Source organism: Medicago truncatula, chromosome 2 (genome assembly GCF_003473485.1).
Source record: "Medicago truncatula cultivar Jemalong A17 chromosome 2, MtrunA17r5.0-ANR, whole genome shotgun sequence".
NCBI lineage: Eukaryota > Viridiplantae > Streptophyta > Magnoliopsida > Fabales > Fabaceae > Medicago > Medicago truncatula.
Window position 1 is genome coordinate 38,762,981 of NC_053043.1, and position 17,532 is coordinate 38,780,512.

General features: G+C 30.8%; 2 protein-coding genes across 2 annotated transcripts; one reads left to right on the forward strand and one right to left on the reverse strand.

Annotated features, from left to right (window-relative positions):
- Positions 1–9,774: 9,774 nt before the first annotated feature.
- LOC120578403 (receptor-like protein 19) lies at positions 9,775–10,659 on the forward strand. The gene has a single exon (XM_039831096.1). The coding sequence runs from the start codon at positions 9,775–9,777 to the stop codon at positions 10,657–10,659; it is 885 nt and encodes a 294-aa protein (XP_039687030.1).
- Positions 10,660–12,442: 1,783 nt separating this feature from the next.
- On the reverse strand, positions 12,443–14,013 carry LOC25487279 (E3 ubiquitin-protein ligase RNF12). The gene is made up of 5 exons (XM_013609168.1): positions 13,737–14,013; positions 13,282–13,556; positions 13,036–13,119; positions 12,790–12,924; positions 12,443–12,655 (listed from the first exon to the last, which is right to left on the reverse strand). Exons 1-5 carry the CDS (start codon positions 14,011–14,013, stop codon positions 12,443–12,445), a joined length of 984 nt encoding a protein of 327 aa, XP_013464622.1.
- Between the last annotated feature and the right edge of the window lie 3,519 nt (positions 14,014–17,532).

Here is a 17,532-nt window from a genome sequence, read left to right on the forward strand (position 1 = left end):
GTTGTTTTTATACATATGGTTTACATGAAAGTTACGAATACAACACCATTCAAAATTATAGTGTCTACTTGTATTTCACTAGTTACATTCTCAATCAGTGAAAATGAATTTTGCAATAACTATCAGACCGTTGGTCATCACACAATATCTTATCGTAACAATTAGGATAAACCTGTTGTATATTTGAGATATTTCAAAATTTATTTATTTATTCTATTCTAATCGGTTTAATTGATGAAATACATTACCATGATTTGTGGAACCCCTTGAACTATTCTACGGGTGATATTTGTTACAATTAATCATTTTAAATGTACGAAATAAGTTTGACTTGGTATACACGATGATAACTCATATTTTCATCAGTGTTCTATCATATTCTCATGTCTGATAGTCTCGGTATGATTATCACTAAGAAAAACATATTGTATTTTGGAGGAGTTGCGTAATATATACGTATAATTCTTTAGTCCAATGACATAGTCACGCTTCAGATTTTACTTCACATTTTATTGTTTTACAGGTTAATCATTTTTCGATCATCCGGTACAACAAACCTACTTATTTTTCAACGTTGGTTTATCCTATTCTTTTTTTTATTTAAAAAAAATAGTATGAATCTAACGTTGAAAATGGTGCAGAAAATAATTTGAACCATAAACAAGATAAAAAAACAAAATCTCCAATGTTACAAAGGCCTGATAAGGGAAGTGAGACGGTCGGCTATTCAAGCACATGGACCGCTTAACTTAGAGAAAAAGTTACCACTGGATCGAAGAGAAGATTGAGGAACAAGTAAAATCTAATCTTAAGGAAAAGTAAGGAGATGAAATATCTTTTATATATTAGAACCATGATGAATTTTTTTTTGAGAAGCTACTTTTAACAACTTTTCATTTGAAGTTGCTTTTATATTTTTTTTAGATTTTGATTATTTTTAAAAAGTTGTAACAAACACATGCAATACTCTTAAAAGTTAAAAGTGATTATTTTATTTTTGGCTTAATTGCACTTTTGTTCCTTATCTTTTGTTAATTGTGCGATTTTGCACCCTCTCTTTTTTTTTGAGCGATTTTGCACCCTATCTTTTGCCAACTGTGTTTTGTTCAAAATCATCATTAAAAGAGGGGAAAAGGGGCAAAAGATAGGGTGCAAAATGCTCAAAAAATATAAGTGAGGGTGCAAAATCGCACAATTAGCAAAAAGATAAGGGGCAAAAGTGCAATTGAACACAAAGATGGGGTGCAAAATCAGAAAGAGGGCGAAAAGATGGGGTGCAAAATCGCTCAAAAAAAAATAGGGGGTGCAAAATCGCACAATTGGCAAAAGATAGGGGAAAAAGTGCAATTAAACCTTTATTTTATTTTTTTTATAAAAAAATAATCTTTTTCTTAAAAAAAACTAATGCACATGTACAACCACAATTTTTTAGTTAATGTAATGTCAAAAGAATCATAAAAGTCATTATTATAGCTTAACAGATGGGACATAAACTACAAAGTGAATGATACTTGTTAGAATGAAAACTAAAGAGACACTACTTGTCCAAAACAAGAAGACACATTGACAAGAATAGACATTTGTACCCTTAATGAATGAATACAAACGCATGTGAAATTCCTCCTCCTCCTCCTTCTTGCAACAATATTTTGTAAATAATTTATAAAAAAAAGGTCTGAACTTGCATGTGTGGTTCACTAGTTTATCAATGGTGGTGGCAATTAGCCTCTAGAATTTTATAGTGATTCTATTTCGTGTGGATATCTGATGTGCAAATAAGCCTCTAAAATTTATGGATTCCTCCTTTTCCTTCTGAAAGGGACTCGTAACATTTTGAATTATTCCGACTCATTTTAAATTATCATTTTGAACAAAGTTCTCACTTCTCATGTATTATAATTTCTTTTGTTAATCTATTTTGAAGTGTTAGACTCATAATATTTTATTATTTAAGGTTATACTTTGTAAGGTTTGGTGAATGTTTACGCCCTAGCTATCTTGTGTGGATAATATTTGATGATGTGGTAGTTATTTTTAGTTGTTTGTTTGTGCTATTGATCCTTTTGGTGTGTATGTGAAAAAAATAGTAGTTTTTTGTTGTACATTTCATCACTTAAAAAAACGGGTCGGGCTAGTCCGTCGACCCCGCCCATCGGGCCATTGGCCCATGTTAGGTCGGATTCTAATTTTACAGCCCATGTATCAGTCGGGCCGGGCTGACCCAACCTAATTATATGCGCAGGCCAGACCAGTCCATTTGACATCTCTAATTGATACATACTATATGTATTAGTATTTGTTTTTGCAGTGTGAAATTTCGTTGAACATGGGTTCACAATTTATGATAGTACTCCCTCCGTTCCTTTTTAAGTGTCACTTTTGGAGAAATTTTTTGTTCCAATTTAACAATCACTTTCAAAGTTCAATGCAACTTTAAATGTTGTTTTATCAATATTACCCGTAGTTATTTATTGCGGAGAGAAAAATATATGAAATGAGAGGAGTATTAAATGAATAAGGCTATTATAGTAAAAATATCAATTATTGTACTCCCTCCGTCCCAAATTGTACGACGTTTTGAACATTTCACACATATTAAGAAATGTAATTAATATTGTGTGGGAAAGAGATATTATGAGTTGTTTTACAAAACTGTCCTCAATAATGATATGAGAAAGATAAATGAAAGAATTGAAAGAAGAGAGAGTAATAAATAGTTAAGGATATAATAGGAAAAGTAACATTAATTTTTCATTGGTATCGTAAAGCGATATACAATTTGGGATAAATATTAATAACCTTTATTGACTGTCTTGGTTTGTGTAAAATATCACAAAGTGACAGTTAAGAAGGAACGGAGACAGTGGTATTTGTTTTTGGCGTGAAATTTCATTAAACGTGCGTTCATTTTGGAGCAACATTTTATGGCTTCTCAATTTCAACGATCTATGCAGCATGACTCATACACCCACACCAAATATAAGGCGTTGACACATTCATTGTCGAGTTTAATGAGAGATACAATTATTTTCCGTATGTATATATTGATAGACATTATCGGACCTTTAAATTCCAATAGAAATATCAACATTTATATCAATGAAAATGATTATTAGTTACCAAGCAAAGACCATCAAAACAAAATACTGTACTTTCAATTTTGCTCTTATGAAAGCCTTTTATTCTTTCTAGACCGATCCACTTACGTAAATATGTGTTTATATATATATATATATATATATATATATATATATATATATTTTAACCTGATATCCTTTGCGTACGTAACTGCGGAGACTAATCTCTTGAGCCTTAAGAAACCCTAACGGCCGGAAAACTCTCCCTAACATGTTTATATATGCGCAAGACAAAATTCAAACCTAGAACATCGGTTAAACTATAAGAGACTCATGTCATTTCTTCTAAACGCTTTTGGGTATGTATTTTTTTCTTCTATATAGATATTCTTATAATGTTATATTTTATTATTAACCTTTTGATTTTACGTTTTTGGATTAAGGACATTTATGTAATTTTGTTAATAGACATATTTTATAACTTGAGATTTGTAATTTTCTCATAAACTAAAATTGTTCTTCACTTTTTAAAAAAATAAATTATATGTCTTGAAAAATAAAGTGGGAGAAATTGTGATGAAATTCAACCAATCACCTCGCAAAACAAAACAAAACAAAAAAGGAACAATTCAAACCAATCAATAAATACTTCTATAATATTCTCTCAAAAAAAAAAAAAAAACTTCTATAATACAATAACGACAATGACTTTGAAGTCAATGTAACCACGTTTGTCGCTTCCTAGTCAATTAATGTCAAAAGACTAGGACAATTATTGAATGAAAAAAATTAGTTTGATGAAGCAAATTTAATTTATTTTATGTCTATACTAGTTACAAACCCGTGCAAATAAATAACGTATTTTTTTAAAATTTAGTTTTGAAGGAGAAATCTTATAAATTACGGAAAATTGTTGTCCTCTATAAGTGTGAAAATCAAAGTTGCGTAAACCAAAAATTTGCAACACAGAGTCTAAAGCACTACATAAAAAATAACATAACAATTATTGCAATATCTTATTCCTTAAAGTTAACCCGAACACAAAATTTTACCTTACATTTAACCTAACTTCTTTGCTTAATTTTACTGTATTACCCCTATTTAATAAACCCTATTTAATTTAATCAAAATATTAACGTTAATTGTTAGGGAAATTAAAATAACAAATCGCTCCTAATTTTTCTCCTTAATTTTATTAAACAAATTATATTAACCTTAGATTTAATTTATACAAAATGTCAGCTCATTTATAAACGTTAACCCGTGACGCAATATTAACCCTAGATTTAACCTAATTTTTTCGTGTGACTTTACTATATTAACCCTATATTTAATTTATGAAAAAAGTCATCTCTAATTTTAACCTAATTTTTCCCTCCACACTTTTGCATTTAATGTTTATCTAAAGTAAAATAAAAGTATGTTCCCAATTATATGCTGTTTTTTTTTTGAAAAGGAATAACCGTTAACCCGTCTCGCTATAGTTAACTTAATCTCTTACTTATAAATGTTAACCCGTCTTACTATAATTAACCTATTTTATTTCTTAAAGTTAACCTGAACGCAAAATTTTGCCCTAGATGTAACCTAACTTCTTTGTTTAATTTTACTGTATTAACCCTATTTAATTAACCCTGTTTAATTTAATCAAAATGTTAACGTTAATTGTTAGGGAAATCAAAATAAACAAATCGCTCCTAATTTTTCACTTTAATTTTACTAAACAAATTATATTAACCCTATATTTAATTTATGCCAAATGGCATCTCTTATTTCTAAATGTTAACCTGTGACGCAATATTAACCTTAGATTTAACCTAATTTTTCGTGTGACTTTACTATATTAACCCTAGATTTAATTTAAGCAAAATGTCATCTCTTATTTCTAAATGTTAACCCGTGACGCAATATTAACCCTAGATTTAACCTATTTTTTCACGTGACTTTACAATAGTAACTCTAGATTTAATTTATGCAAAATGTCAGCTCTAATTTTAACCTAATTTTTTCCTCCACACTTTCACATTTAATGTTTATCTAAGGTAAAATAATAACCTTAGATAATTACGGCATAAAAAAAAATTATTCGAAAGAATGTAGAAGCAACTGAATTTGGGAGAAAAAATTGAAAAATAGTTAAAAATATAAAAATTGAAAAATAATTAAAAGTTATTAAAAATATAAAAATTAGAAAGTAATTAAAAAAAATTGGTTAGGGGCAAAAATGGAAATTCATAGGCCATGGTTAAAAAAAAAAAACTTAACCAATAAGTAGATTACCAAATTGCCCCTTATAGGGGCAAAATGGTAAATTCAAGGGACATTTATTTTAATATAAGTATATAGATTATACTATCAAATACTCTCTCTATTCGTGTATACAAGTCTCTTTAGTCATTTTTATTGTCCCCGTGAGCATAACTCAGTTGACAGGAATATGCATTGTTATATGTTGGGACTCGAATTTCAGACACCCCACTTATTCACTTTGAAAAAGGTGAATTATAGTCACTAGACTACCTGACAAAAAAAAGTCACTTTTATTTTTTTTCCACATTTCTTAAGAAAAATTGTTAATACAATTAATGTGTCTATTTTATGGGTTAATATTTTCAAATTGTCATTTGTTTGTACATGTACTAAATTTGATTTTTCATATTTCAAGACAAATTAGTAGTATTAATTAGGGGTATGTTTAGAAAAAAACATAATAAATGTATCTAGTAATTTGAAAAAAAATTTATATTTAGAAACAGTTTTTCAGATAAATGAGTGTTTATATATAGGAACAGATGGAGTAATACTATAACCGTGTATCCTTTTTTGAATAAATCGTGTATTCTTAATTATATGAAGATTCTGCATGTATTTACAGGAGATCAGTTTTAACTAGGCTAAAGTGCATTTTTCGCCTCCTAAGTTTTAAAATGTTGCGATTTTGGCTCCTTAATAAAAAAAATAAAAATTTTACTCCTTAATTTTACAAATTGTTGCAGAGTTGCTAAGAAGACACCAAATATCTCAAAACAGGGGGGCCAAAATTATAACTTTTTATAAAGATAAGGCGTCAAAAGAGCGTATTTCCCTAAAGGTATAGAGTTAAAAGAGCATATTTCCATAAAGTTAGAGGGTCAAAAGAGCATATTTCCTTGAAGATAGAGGGCAAATTTTTTATTTTTTTAATAAGAGACTAAAATCGTAACATTTTAAAACTTAGGGGAAGAAAAATGTACTTTAGCCTTTTAACTATCAATCTTTAAGTACTAGAACAAAAATATTGAGCATAGTTTTGTGCTAACCAATATGAATTGTGATGATTGTGACTCTTTGATCATCTCTTACTTTTTCTGCTAGTCCTTGTCTGTTGATCACTACTAATGCTTTAGTGTCTACTCCCCGTCTATTTTCTTGCACTTTCCTTCTTTAGCCATTCTTTTCTAATATTCGCTCCAGTTTTAAATATAAATAAAAGTAAAGATTTATTTAGTTTTAATTTAGTCTATAGTTTTTGATAAAATATTATTGTATTTTTTTAATTTTGGTTTAGGATGAGTCTGCATGTATATTTCATGTGGTGGTTAGACATTCTCGAGCCATAGATTCAAATAGAAAATTAACTATTATATTGAATGAAAATGACTATTGTTCGCCAAGCATAGACTATAAAAACAAAAGATTGTATTTTCAATTTGGCTATAAATATTTACGTACCATTGATCATCTCGGTTAAAGAATCTCACGTTCAATAAGAGATAATCGAAGAAAAGTATTTATAAAAGAAGGTAATCCACATTTTATAAGTTGATTTTATAAAAATGACTTAAACCCAAATTTCAACTGTCTCCATAAATAGTGTGCAATTCAGTCATGCATTTCATTGAAATAGAGATATAAATAAGGAGACATTTTATCTCTACATAGATCAATTTGTAAAAAAAAATAAAAAAAATCTCTAGGTAGAATTTTTTTTTTTGACAAAAATAAAATGATATTCATTCATTCAAATCGAGAGATTACCGCTAAAAACATAAATGATGAATCTGCGAACAAACTCACAACATCAAGTTAATAGCATATAACGGCATAATGCCTACAAAAATATATGATAAAATTAAAGTCACCGGAATATCTATGGCCTCCGGATCTGCAACGTTGACGTCCAAATCTTTGATTGAATAATCGATCTTTCAATAAGAATAAAATGAACATCGCAAGAAGACAGGAAAGCAAACAACGCCACACAAGACGACTGTTATACCCTGATTTTGGACCTAAAAATACTCGTTCAAATTTCTTTTCTACCACTGATAATTGTCAATTTACTATTGTTTTACTTTGAATCTTCACTTTATTTTCATCTGTATATTTTACTGTCTCTGCCTCAAGGTATTTGCAAATCATGATTTTGCCTGTGTTTTTCTTGCATAAGATCATCCAAAGTGTCTTTCTTACATTACAAGTCATTTGAAAACTCTCTGAATCATTGCATTGCTTTTCTTGCATTTTAATTCAAATATTTGCAAAAATCGTACAAGAAGGGTATTTTGGTCATTTCCTGCAGTGGAACCCATTTTAGTCCCTGTGTTTGTCTCTGAGTCTTTTCAACTTGTTTTACAAATCATTGTTGAGTCTTTGTTAAAAAAATCACTTCAAAAATTGCATCTGAGTCAGTTTAGTCCTTAGGGGCATTTTGGTCTTTTCCCATCAAAATTTCGACAGAGAGGTATTTTAAAATACCTCATTTTTGTAATTGGTTCATTTTAGTCCTTTTGTTGATTTTATTTTAGGTTTCACTTTACTTTTTTTTCCAACTTACCAATTTTAATTCAATTTTATTTTTAATTGCATTCTGGTCCCTCAAACAAGTTTCCAGAATTGCACTTTAGTCCAAAACTTTTCAAAATTGCATTTTAGTGCATTATTATTAATTGCAGTTTAGTCCTCAATTTTACTTTTTTGCAGAAAGGTCCCTAGGTCACAACAAGTCCAAGGCCAAGCCATACCAGTCCAGGTGTCACCATTTCATTGGATCTCAAGTACAAGTGGCAGCTTATAAATAGTGCACAGTGTCAGAGAAATCCACAGAGAGACCCATTCAATTCACGCCACATCACAAACAGAACTCCAATTTCTCTCTCCATTCAGTTAGATCAAAATTCAGAAACCATCAAGAACAAGCAAGAACCCTAATTCTCCAGAACCAAAATTCATGAACAAATTCATCAAATTCTCGTCGATTCTCAGTGATTCATGGTGAATCTTCATCATTGAATCGTTTTTCTCTGCAATTCAAGTGCGAATTCATCACCAAGTGGTGACAAACTCAAGCACGATCACAGAGTTTTTTTTTGAAGAAGAAGAAGAAAGAAAGAAGATGAAGAATATGAACCGGTGAAGAAGAAGAAGGAATCAAACCAGCAAGAAACACCGATTTATTTTCGGTTTCAAGTCAAAAATCAACAAACAGAATCAAATCGAAGATTTCTAAAAAATCTCGTTCGAAATCTCCGATTAAATCACAGGTAAACATATAACTCCACCGTTCTTTCTTAAAAAGCATCAATAAGGACGAATCCATGTAGATCCTCAAGGTTTCAAACAGTTTCTTTCAAAGAATTTGAAAACCTAAAAAATATTTTCAAAACCGTAACAAAAATGTAGATCTACAAAGATTCAAGCCTAATTAATGACTTGATACCCCAAAATCGTGATAAGAACGACGAACAACAAACCACCACACTTAGATGATGAAATCACAAAGAAAAAAAACCTAGATCTATGTGAAAGTCACTTATTTAGATTGAAATAGAGAGAAAAAGATGAAGATGAGTGATTTCAGGTCAAGAATCGACCGAAAACCACCCCCAATGAAGAAACGGGAAGAGAAAACCTAGAGAGAGAAATATAGTCCCGACTTCTTAGTGAGGGAGAGGATGAGTAAAAAATCTCTAGGTAGATCAAATATAATTTATTTTTCTTCGAATCACTCGACCTTTCTAACAATCATTTCTCTTACTCCCATTTTCATTCTAATTTGTCTCATAGTTACTTTGAAGGAGAAATTCCATATTCATTATTTAACTTGACTCATCTTGTTGCATTAGATTGTTCTCATAATAAATTAGAGGGTCCTATACATACAGAACAAAATTGCAGGGTTCCAAAAGCTAACTGATTTGAGATTAAATGGAACGATTCCTTCCTTCTTGTTATCTTTGCCTTATTTGGAATATTTGGATCTATCAAATAACCTACTTAGAGGGTATATCAATGCAATCTCATCATATTACTTAGCAACAACAAGCTACAAGGCAATATTTCAGAATCTGTTTTTAACCTTACAGACCCTCTTTCTTTCCAAGTACTAGATTTATAATCAAACAACTTGAGTTGAGTGGTCTTGTCAATTTTCAACTCTTCTCCAAACTTACACATCTCCACTTTCTATCTCTTTCATGGAATAGTCAATTGTCACTAAACTTTGAATCCAATGTCAGTTATACTTTTCCTTACCTACAAACATTGGAATTGTCTTCTATCAATTCATTGCAGTTTTTGAACCTCAAAACTTGTTCACGTCAATCAATAGATCAATGGATTAACGTCGATAGATACAATACAATGGTTGTTTGTTAGGGTTAGGCCTTGATCTTAGTTTTAATCAGCTGGATGGTGAAACCCTTTGGCAGTTTGCAATATGTCACTTGAATTTCTCAACTTTAGATACAACTATTTGACTGGTATCATTCCACAACGTCTTATTAATTCACCATCCCTTAAAGTTTTAAATCTACAAATGAACACATTTCATGTCTCTCTGAACCTCTATGGCAACCACTTGGAAGGCCATTTTCCGAAATCCTTGTCTGGCTGTAAAAAGTTGGAGTTTCTAAACCTCGGAAGCAACAAAATAGACGACAATTTCCCATATTGGCTTCATACAATGCAAGATTTGAAAGTATTGGTTTTGCGTGACAACAAGTTGCATGGTCCCATTGTCAATTTAAAGAACGAACATCTATTTCCTAGCTTAATCATTTTTGATATCTCTGGAAACAACTTCAGTGGTTTTATATCAAAAGCTTATTTAAATTTTTTTGAAGCCATGAAGAATGTTACTCAAGTGGCTAGGGATAGCAGTTTGCAATACCTGCACGAGTCGTATAAAACATACGCCTCAGGATACTCAGATTCTGTGACTATGGGGACAAAAGGGAGCAAAATGACACTAGTGAAAATTCCAAGAAACTTTGTAAGTATTGATTTGTCAAGAAACAGATTTGAAGGAGAGATTCCAAATGCTATTGGGGAGCTTCATGCACTCAGAATCAGAGGGCTTAACCTTTCCCATAACAGACTCACCGATCATATTCCCCAATCCATGGGAATCATTGGATCTCTCGTCAAATATGCTTTCCGGTCATATTCAGCCAACAACTTTCGGAGTGAAGAGAAATTTGGATATGGATGTGGATTTGTGATTGGAATAGGCATTGGATACTTTATGTTTTTAATTGGAAAGCCTAGATGGCTTGTGATGATAATTGGTGGTCATCCTAAGAGAAGAGTGAAAATGTCATAGTCTTATTGTTGTGCTTATTTTCTCTATTGTGTGTTAGTTTTTACTTTCTGTTGTGCTATATACAGTGGTAAGCTATATGTCCTGAGAGAATTTGTCCGGAGCGGATTACGAAACATGGGATGCATGCATGTGTATAATTTTGAATTGGTCTTGTGGTAAGTGTGAGGCTGGTCTCTATGTCCTCGTTTACACTCACATCTGATATGAACACAAAAGTTATCATGCTTTTGTTTGAAGGGAGGATTTATGTGTTCTATTTACTTGTTGTAATGATCTTTGTTTCATATAACGAACTCAGTTTCACGGTAAAAAATAAAATAAAATATAAAATGGCATAATATATTTGCTTAATTTTTTGAAGTGTGGAGAGACTAGAGTGGCTCAAAAGATATTCATACACCATTACTTTGGAGGGATCAGGCTCTTCCAAAGAGAACACCACTACTTTGGAGGGTACCAGACTCTTCCAAAGATATACATCCATACACCTTCTCCAGCCTATTCAACTCCCCCTTCTTGGAGCAATAAACCCTCCAACATCTTATAGCACGAGCACACCATGAAAACTCCTTCTTCGTCGGATTGCCACCACCATAATCTTCCTCATCTTCACCCCTAGCGCTTCCAATCACACCCATCAAGATTGTAATTAAATCTCACCTCCAATTAAAAGGGCACCTACACCATGTTAGGTTCGAAGACACAATACTCACTCCTCAAGCCAATATCTCCTACCGTTGCTTCTTTTTGGTTTGAGATGCTTCTTTTTGGTTTGAGATGGAGTAAAGGCGTGGAAACATCACATGAAGAGGTGAATTTCCCACTCAAATATCCTTCCAAAAACTAGTTTTCCTTCCATTTCCCAATTTTCTCACTACCCTTTGTTTGAACCAATTTGAGCCCCACACCTCCTCTAAAGACATCAACTCTCCACCACCTAGATGTATATTTTGACCACGACATTTCTGCCATATCCGCAAAACCTCCTATACTAGACCTGTAATTGTCTTCCAAAACCTCCTTTCAAAGTGGACTACCATCTTGGGTAAATTGCCATTGCCATTTAGCCGAAGACTCAAATTCATCAACCTCACATTTTTAACTCCTAAACCCCCCTTACATTTTGGTTAGCAAACCTTCCTCCATTTAACCCAAAAAACTTTTAGGCCGCCTCTCACACCTCCCCAAAGGAATTCACATTGAATACGAACTATCTTCTTTATCACCTTTCAGGCATTTTCAAGAAAGTAAGATAGAAAATAGGAACCGAGTTTAATTAGAAGCAGCATACGTCCACCTAAACTCACATATTTATTTCCCCAACGGTTTAGTCTATTTCTCAACTTTTCCATCAAAACTCCCAAGTTGAGTGTTTTTGATGATTAACACTCGTCGGTAACCCCACATAAGTAAACGGGATTTTTCTTTCACTACAATTCAAAAAATTACAATCTCCATAAATGTCGATGAAACATTTACACTTATCAAACAACTTTTATAAAAATTAACTTTCAACTCCGATAAAGTTTGAATTGTAAAAATGATAAAGTTCAATGTAGATTAAGAAATAATTCAATTCAACTTGTGCATATCAAAATAAAATAAATAAATAAAAGTACTGGCATAATAACTTTGAAGTAAATAGATCCAAAATACTTGACCAAAAAAATATAGATCCAAAATATGACAAAGTTTGCACAAGTTGATGGATACGAAGTTTGGGTGTCCATCAAGTGCATAATAAAAATACAACAACAATATATGAATTATGTCCAAAATAAAATTATTCAGGAAGGAAACAGGCACGAATAAAATGATATGCATGCATGAAGAAATCATAGATTCCATGGGATTTATTCTTCTCTCCATCCGTTAAAGCTTCTAATTTGCAAATAGGGCAAATATTTTTTATCATCAGCCATTTTATTATGCAGTCAACGTGATATCCATGCTTGCATTGAAGAATTCCAATCTTCTCTTGAATCTTAAATTCTTCCTATTCAAGCAACAAGGAATAATTGATTAGTAAATTAAATAAAGAAATGCCCTAAAAAATTTAAATTTGAAATATTAAGTACAAAATTATTGAAAAGATTGAATCAAATGGAACTTGTTGCTAAACGATCATACCTGGCATATCATGCAAGCATCGATTTCTTGACTGTCATAAGGTGAATATAATTTTGTCTTAAGTTGACTTTCAATTGTTTTCTCTGGTAAACTAGTGCTTACATTGCCAATCCTCTCACCCAATGCAACAAGTTCCTATAAATAATAATTTCAAGTGTAAATAAATATTATAGAAGCTCATAAGACATGTTATCAATGTCTACATTGATAGGAAAATACAATTTGAATATCAATACATGTACTTACCTCATAAGACATGTTATCAATGTCCAAGCGCATATCTTGATGTTCATCAACCAGATTTTCATCTTCATCAATTAAATCACTTTCCTACACAAATGAAGTTTAATTGATAAGTAAATCTATATGTTTTCCTAAAATTATTATGCGGAAGTAATTAAATCACTCTCCTAAAAAATTTATTTATCCTTTTAAGTTTTAAAACAAATAACAAAGTAAATTTTATTGTTTGCTAGTAGTGAGAAACATTACATCAATAAAGATGAAGCTGGAGGGGTTAACACTTCGATTTCTGAGCGTTATCTCAGGTATGACTCCATGTGGTTGTAAAATCTGAAGGCCCGTCTGTGGAGCGATCACGACACCAGGTAGAGGATTTGGTGGAACTTCATTAGTAGCAAATGTTGGAGGGTTGTAATTATTGTGTTGTAGGGTGGGACGAGGAGGACTAGAATATAAAGTGTCATTTAGATTGCCAATTGTGTCATGGTGATACCTTTGCAATGAACTTCCATTAGCATTTGGAGCTGGAGAATAAGAGCAATGCAGTCAATTACAAACTTAACTCAACCAACATAAAAAACTTTGCATACACCTTTTTTCTTTGAAATCAATTTTCATGTTTGCATAAAAAACATTACAAGTAAAGTAATGAAAACAAATAGAAAAAAAAGGAGAATCTCAAAATAAGAAAAGAAAATATTTACCTTGTATATAAGGTATTGGTAGAAAGGATTGCCTCATATTGTTTGCATTAATCAAATGGTTATGGTTAGATTGACCTAACCTGCTCCCTATATTGTTATGTTGTCCTACTTGATTTAGTGAAGGGAAACAAAATGGCAGTACTGAGGTGTTATCCCTCATAGCAACCCCACCAATGTGTCTTACATTAGAGTGAGCAATATAAGAACTAGCCAAAGTACTCCTTGTGTGTGGACCTCTACCATCATCCATGAGAACCAATGCTTCTTCTGAAATCATTTCAAACTTTAAAAAACAACAAATATATTTGACGATTCTTAATAGGACCCCTAAGATTTTATTTATTTTTTTCTATTTGAAGTAAGGGAACAATTATCTCATAATTAAAAAAAAAAATATAAATAGTTAATGTTGGCTGATAACTTTTTCATGTAGTAAGAAACACAATTATATGTCTTCAAAAATCTAAATTTCATCATAAAGCTTGATTTCGATAGAACTAATAAAATCTCTCTGATATCATGTTTTAGATATGTTTGAAGATTTTTGCAACATAATTCCAAGTCTTTATCAAAGTAATAACCCAAGTCATATATATACAATAATCTACCACAAAAGACTGATCAATCGTCTTAGGGTTTGGTTGTGTGAACCTAGATGGATTTTGAACTTGGTATTTTTTTTCCTGAATTTGACTTCTTGAAAAAACATACATTGTGAATAGAAGCACATATAATAATATTGGAAGCGTCCTTCAAAAAAAATAAATAATAATATTGGAAGCGAGAGACAAATAAATGATACTCACAGTGGTGGCAGTGGTGCTAGACGGGGATGGTGGTGCCTAGAACGAAATAAAGAAATGAATAGTTGAAATCAAAGATTTTGATGTGATGATCTCAAATCCGATCTATGATCATCTCGACTATACTTATGGAGGCCGAAAATTTGGTGAAAAGATGGTGATGGTGGTGGTGGTCTTGTTGAGAGAGAAAATGAAAAAACTTCCTTTTGTTTTTAAAATAAACACATGGTTTTGCAAAAGGGTGTGTACATATTGTATATGAAATGGTATATGTGTATATTTACTTTATCATTTTATTTCTTGACTTTTGTTTATTTTAAATAAATTTTCAAAGTATAACCACAAAATAAAAATACAACATTTACATTAACTTAAAAAAAGAGTATTAAAAAATTGATGCTCTTCAACATTTATATATATGAAATATATTTTTATGTTCTTGGTCAATTCCTTTTTTTATTAAGAGTAAAAGAGATGTCATAAATTAGGCTTGACCCTTTTGTACCCAAAAGAAAACTATATATATATATATATATATATATATATATATATATATATATATATATATATATATATATATATATATATATATCATAAATAGATAAATAAGACTACATAACATGTTTTAATTAATTAATTAATTAATTATCCTTCAAAAAAAATATTTAATTAATTAATTAAAAATCTCCCTAAAAAAATGTTTTAATTAATTAGAAGATGTCGTAAAATACATTTCAAAAGTAATAATGCACCTTTTTTATTTTTTAAATAAGTGAGGGTTAAATAGGTTTTTGTCCCTATTAATATATTATTTTGTCATTTTTTTTGTCCTCGTGGGCTAAACTCAATTGGTATAGAACAATGCTATATACACAAGTTTTTTTTAAGAAGTCAAATTAGCCCACTGACATCGGAGAGAATCAATTACTCAATTTATTGTTAGTTTTCTTTCAACAAAAAAAGTTATTGTTAGTTTATTTTCATATTAAAAAAATATTTAATTTTGTAATAATCACTAATAATATAATCTTTTGCAGCAAAAAAAATGATATTGCTAATATATTCGTTTAATTTAACTAAATTATATAATCAATATACTAAATTATATAATCCACTTGGGTTGTTCTTGTGGTATTAGTTTGGGACTTGAGAGTGTGTTCCTCCTCGAGGTCTCAGGTTCGATTCTGCTTCTTAAAAAAAAATATATACTAAACAATAAAAATAAAGGATAACTTAGTCAAATTATTTTTTTCGAACAAAATCATATAAAAATAATTCTCTTTTATCCCATTAACACGTTAAATCTGGAAATAAATACTAACTTTTTTACTAATAACTCTATAAAAATTCTTTTGTATCCCATAAACGCTAACTTTTTTTAACAACGCTCATGAAAGCTAACGTACAACAATAATGACTCAGGTCCACTCTTTGACAAAATAAGGGGTAGAAATGAAAATGATATAATATTTGTTTCAATAACATTTGATGAAAATGATAAAGAAAATAAAACAGGAAGGAAAAGAAATCATCCTGAGCCTAAGAAAAGAGTATGGATAGGTTTAGTTCAATTTTTGTGTAAAAAAATTGAAATTTGAAGAGCTCTCTTTTTGGTTGAATGCTCAAATACTGGTGCGTAAGCCTTATTTTGATTCCAAAATTAAACTTAAATCTTAAATGAAAAAAAAAATGCACATCAGATATCACTCACTGTATTACTGGCAGAAAAATCCACAGTAACGCTTAGATTAAAAAAAAAAAATCACATGCAGTATTACGATGTTATAACAAAATAGTTACGACCAATGTATTTGCTCATAACCCTCTTCTTTTACCACAACCTCCTAATGTCTTACTTGAGTTTGTGTCCATTAAAAGTTTGGTTGCACATTAAAATTCTTGTCACAAAGATGGTAATATAATATGTCTAAATTATTACAAATTGAACAATTATCTTAGATCATGTTGTAAAAGCTATGGTTAATAGTCATCCAACACATACATCAATTTATGAACATTCAAGACACATAAAAAAACATTAAAAACAAATAATAACCGAATAATATTAAAGAGTGTGTTATTTGAACAATCAAATATAACAACTTTTTTTTTCTTTTCTCTTTTCATTGGTCAAAAACAATGGAGAGAGAAAAAGGAAGAGACATAATAAGAGTATAATGTGAGTATGAGAGAGAAAGTTGTCAAAAAATTGTCAGAAAGTGGTTGTACAAATATCATTTCTCAATACTAAAATATCAATTGCATAAAGAAGTGCTCGGTCAGATCAGATCACATGGTTCAAATAGCTAGGAAGCAGTTCATCTATATGACATAATCAAAGAAATCTAACTACTCATAATCAAAAGAGACATGGCTACAAGATTAAGAAATTACACATGAACAGATGATGAAGAGGTTGGTGGAATCTTGTTTCCAAGTTGTTTTTCTATCCTTCACTACATTTGAGAATGAATTTCTGACCCTTTTCTGTGTATTTTTTTATCCTCAACTCAATTTTGATCGTGTCCGTTCTATAGAATTTGTATATTCCACTTTTTCAGGAAATGAATGCGCGCATCGCGCACGAGGCACTAGCCTGCACATTGCGTGACTTTCCTCTGCCTCACGAAAATTGCATTTTTCATCCTTTTGTAAGTTAAATTGGACTTTGGTGTCTGCATGAAAGTGTTGGATATGGATGTGAAATTTCATATTCCACTGGCCTATCTCCATTATGAGTCCTACAACTTCATATATGATTAAAACACCGCACAAATAACATGTAGAGATCAGCATGCCTCACTAGTGTTCTTTCACTCTTTTTTCCATTTCTTTTCCCCATAACGTCCGTGATGGCAATACCCCAATCTTGTGAAAAGAATAGCACGACTAAACTCTAGTAAAATGCTAATTCGAGCCGATTTTAAGTTTTTTTGCCTATTTTCAACACAATGCTAATTTTTCACTTCTTACTAAACTGTAGTAAAACAAAT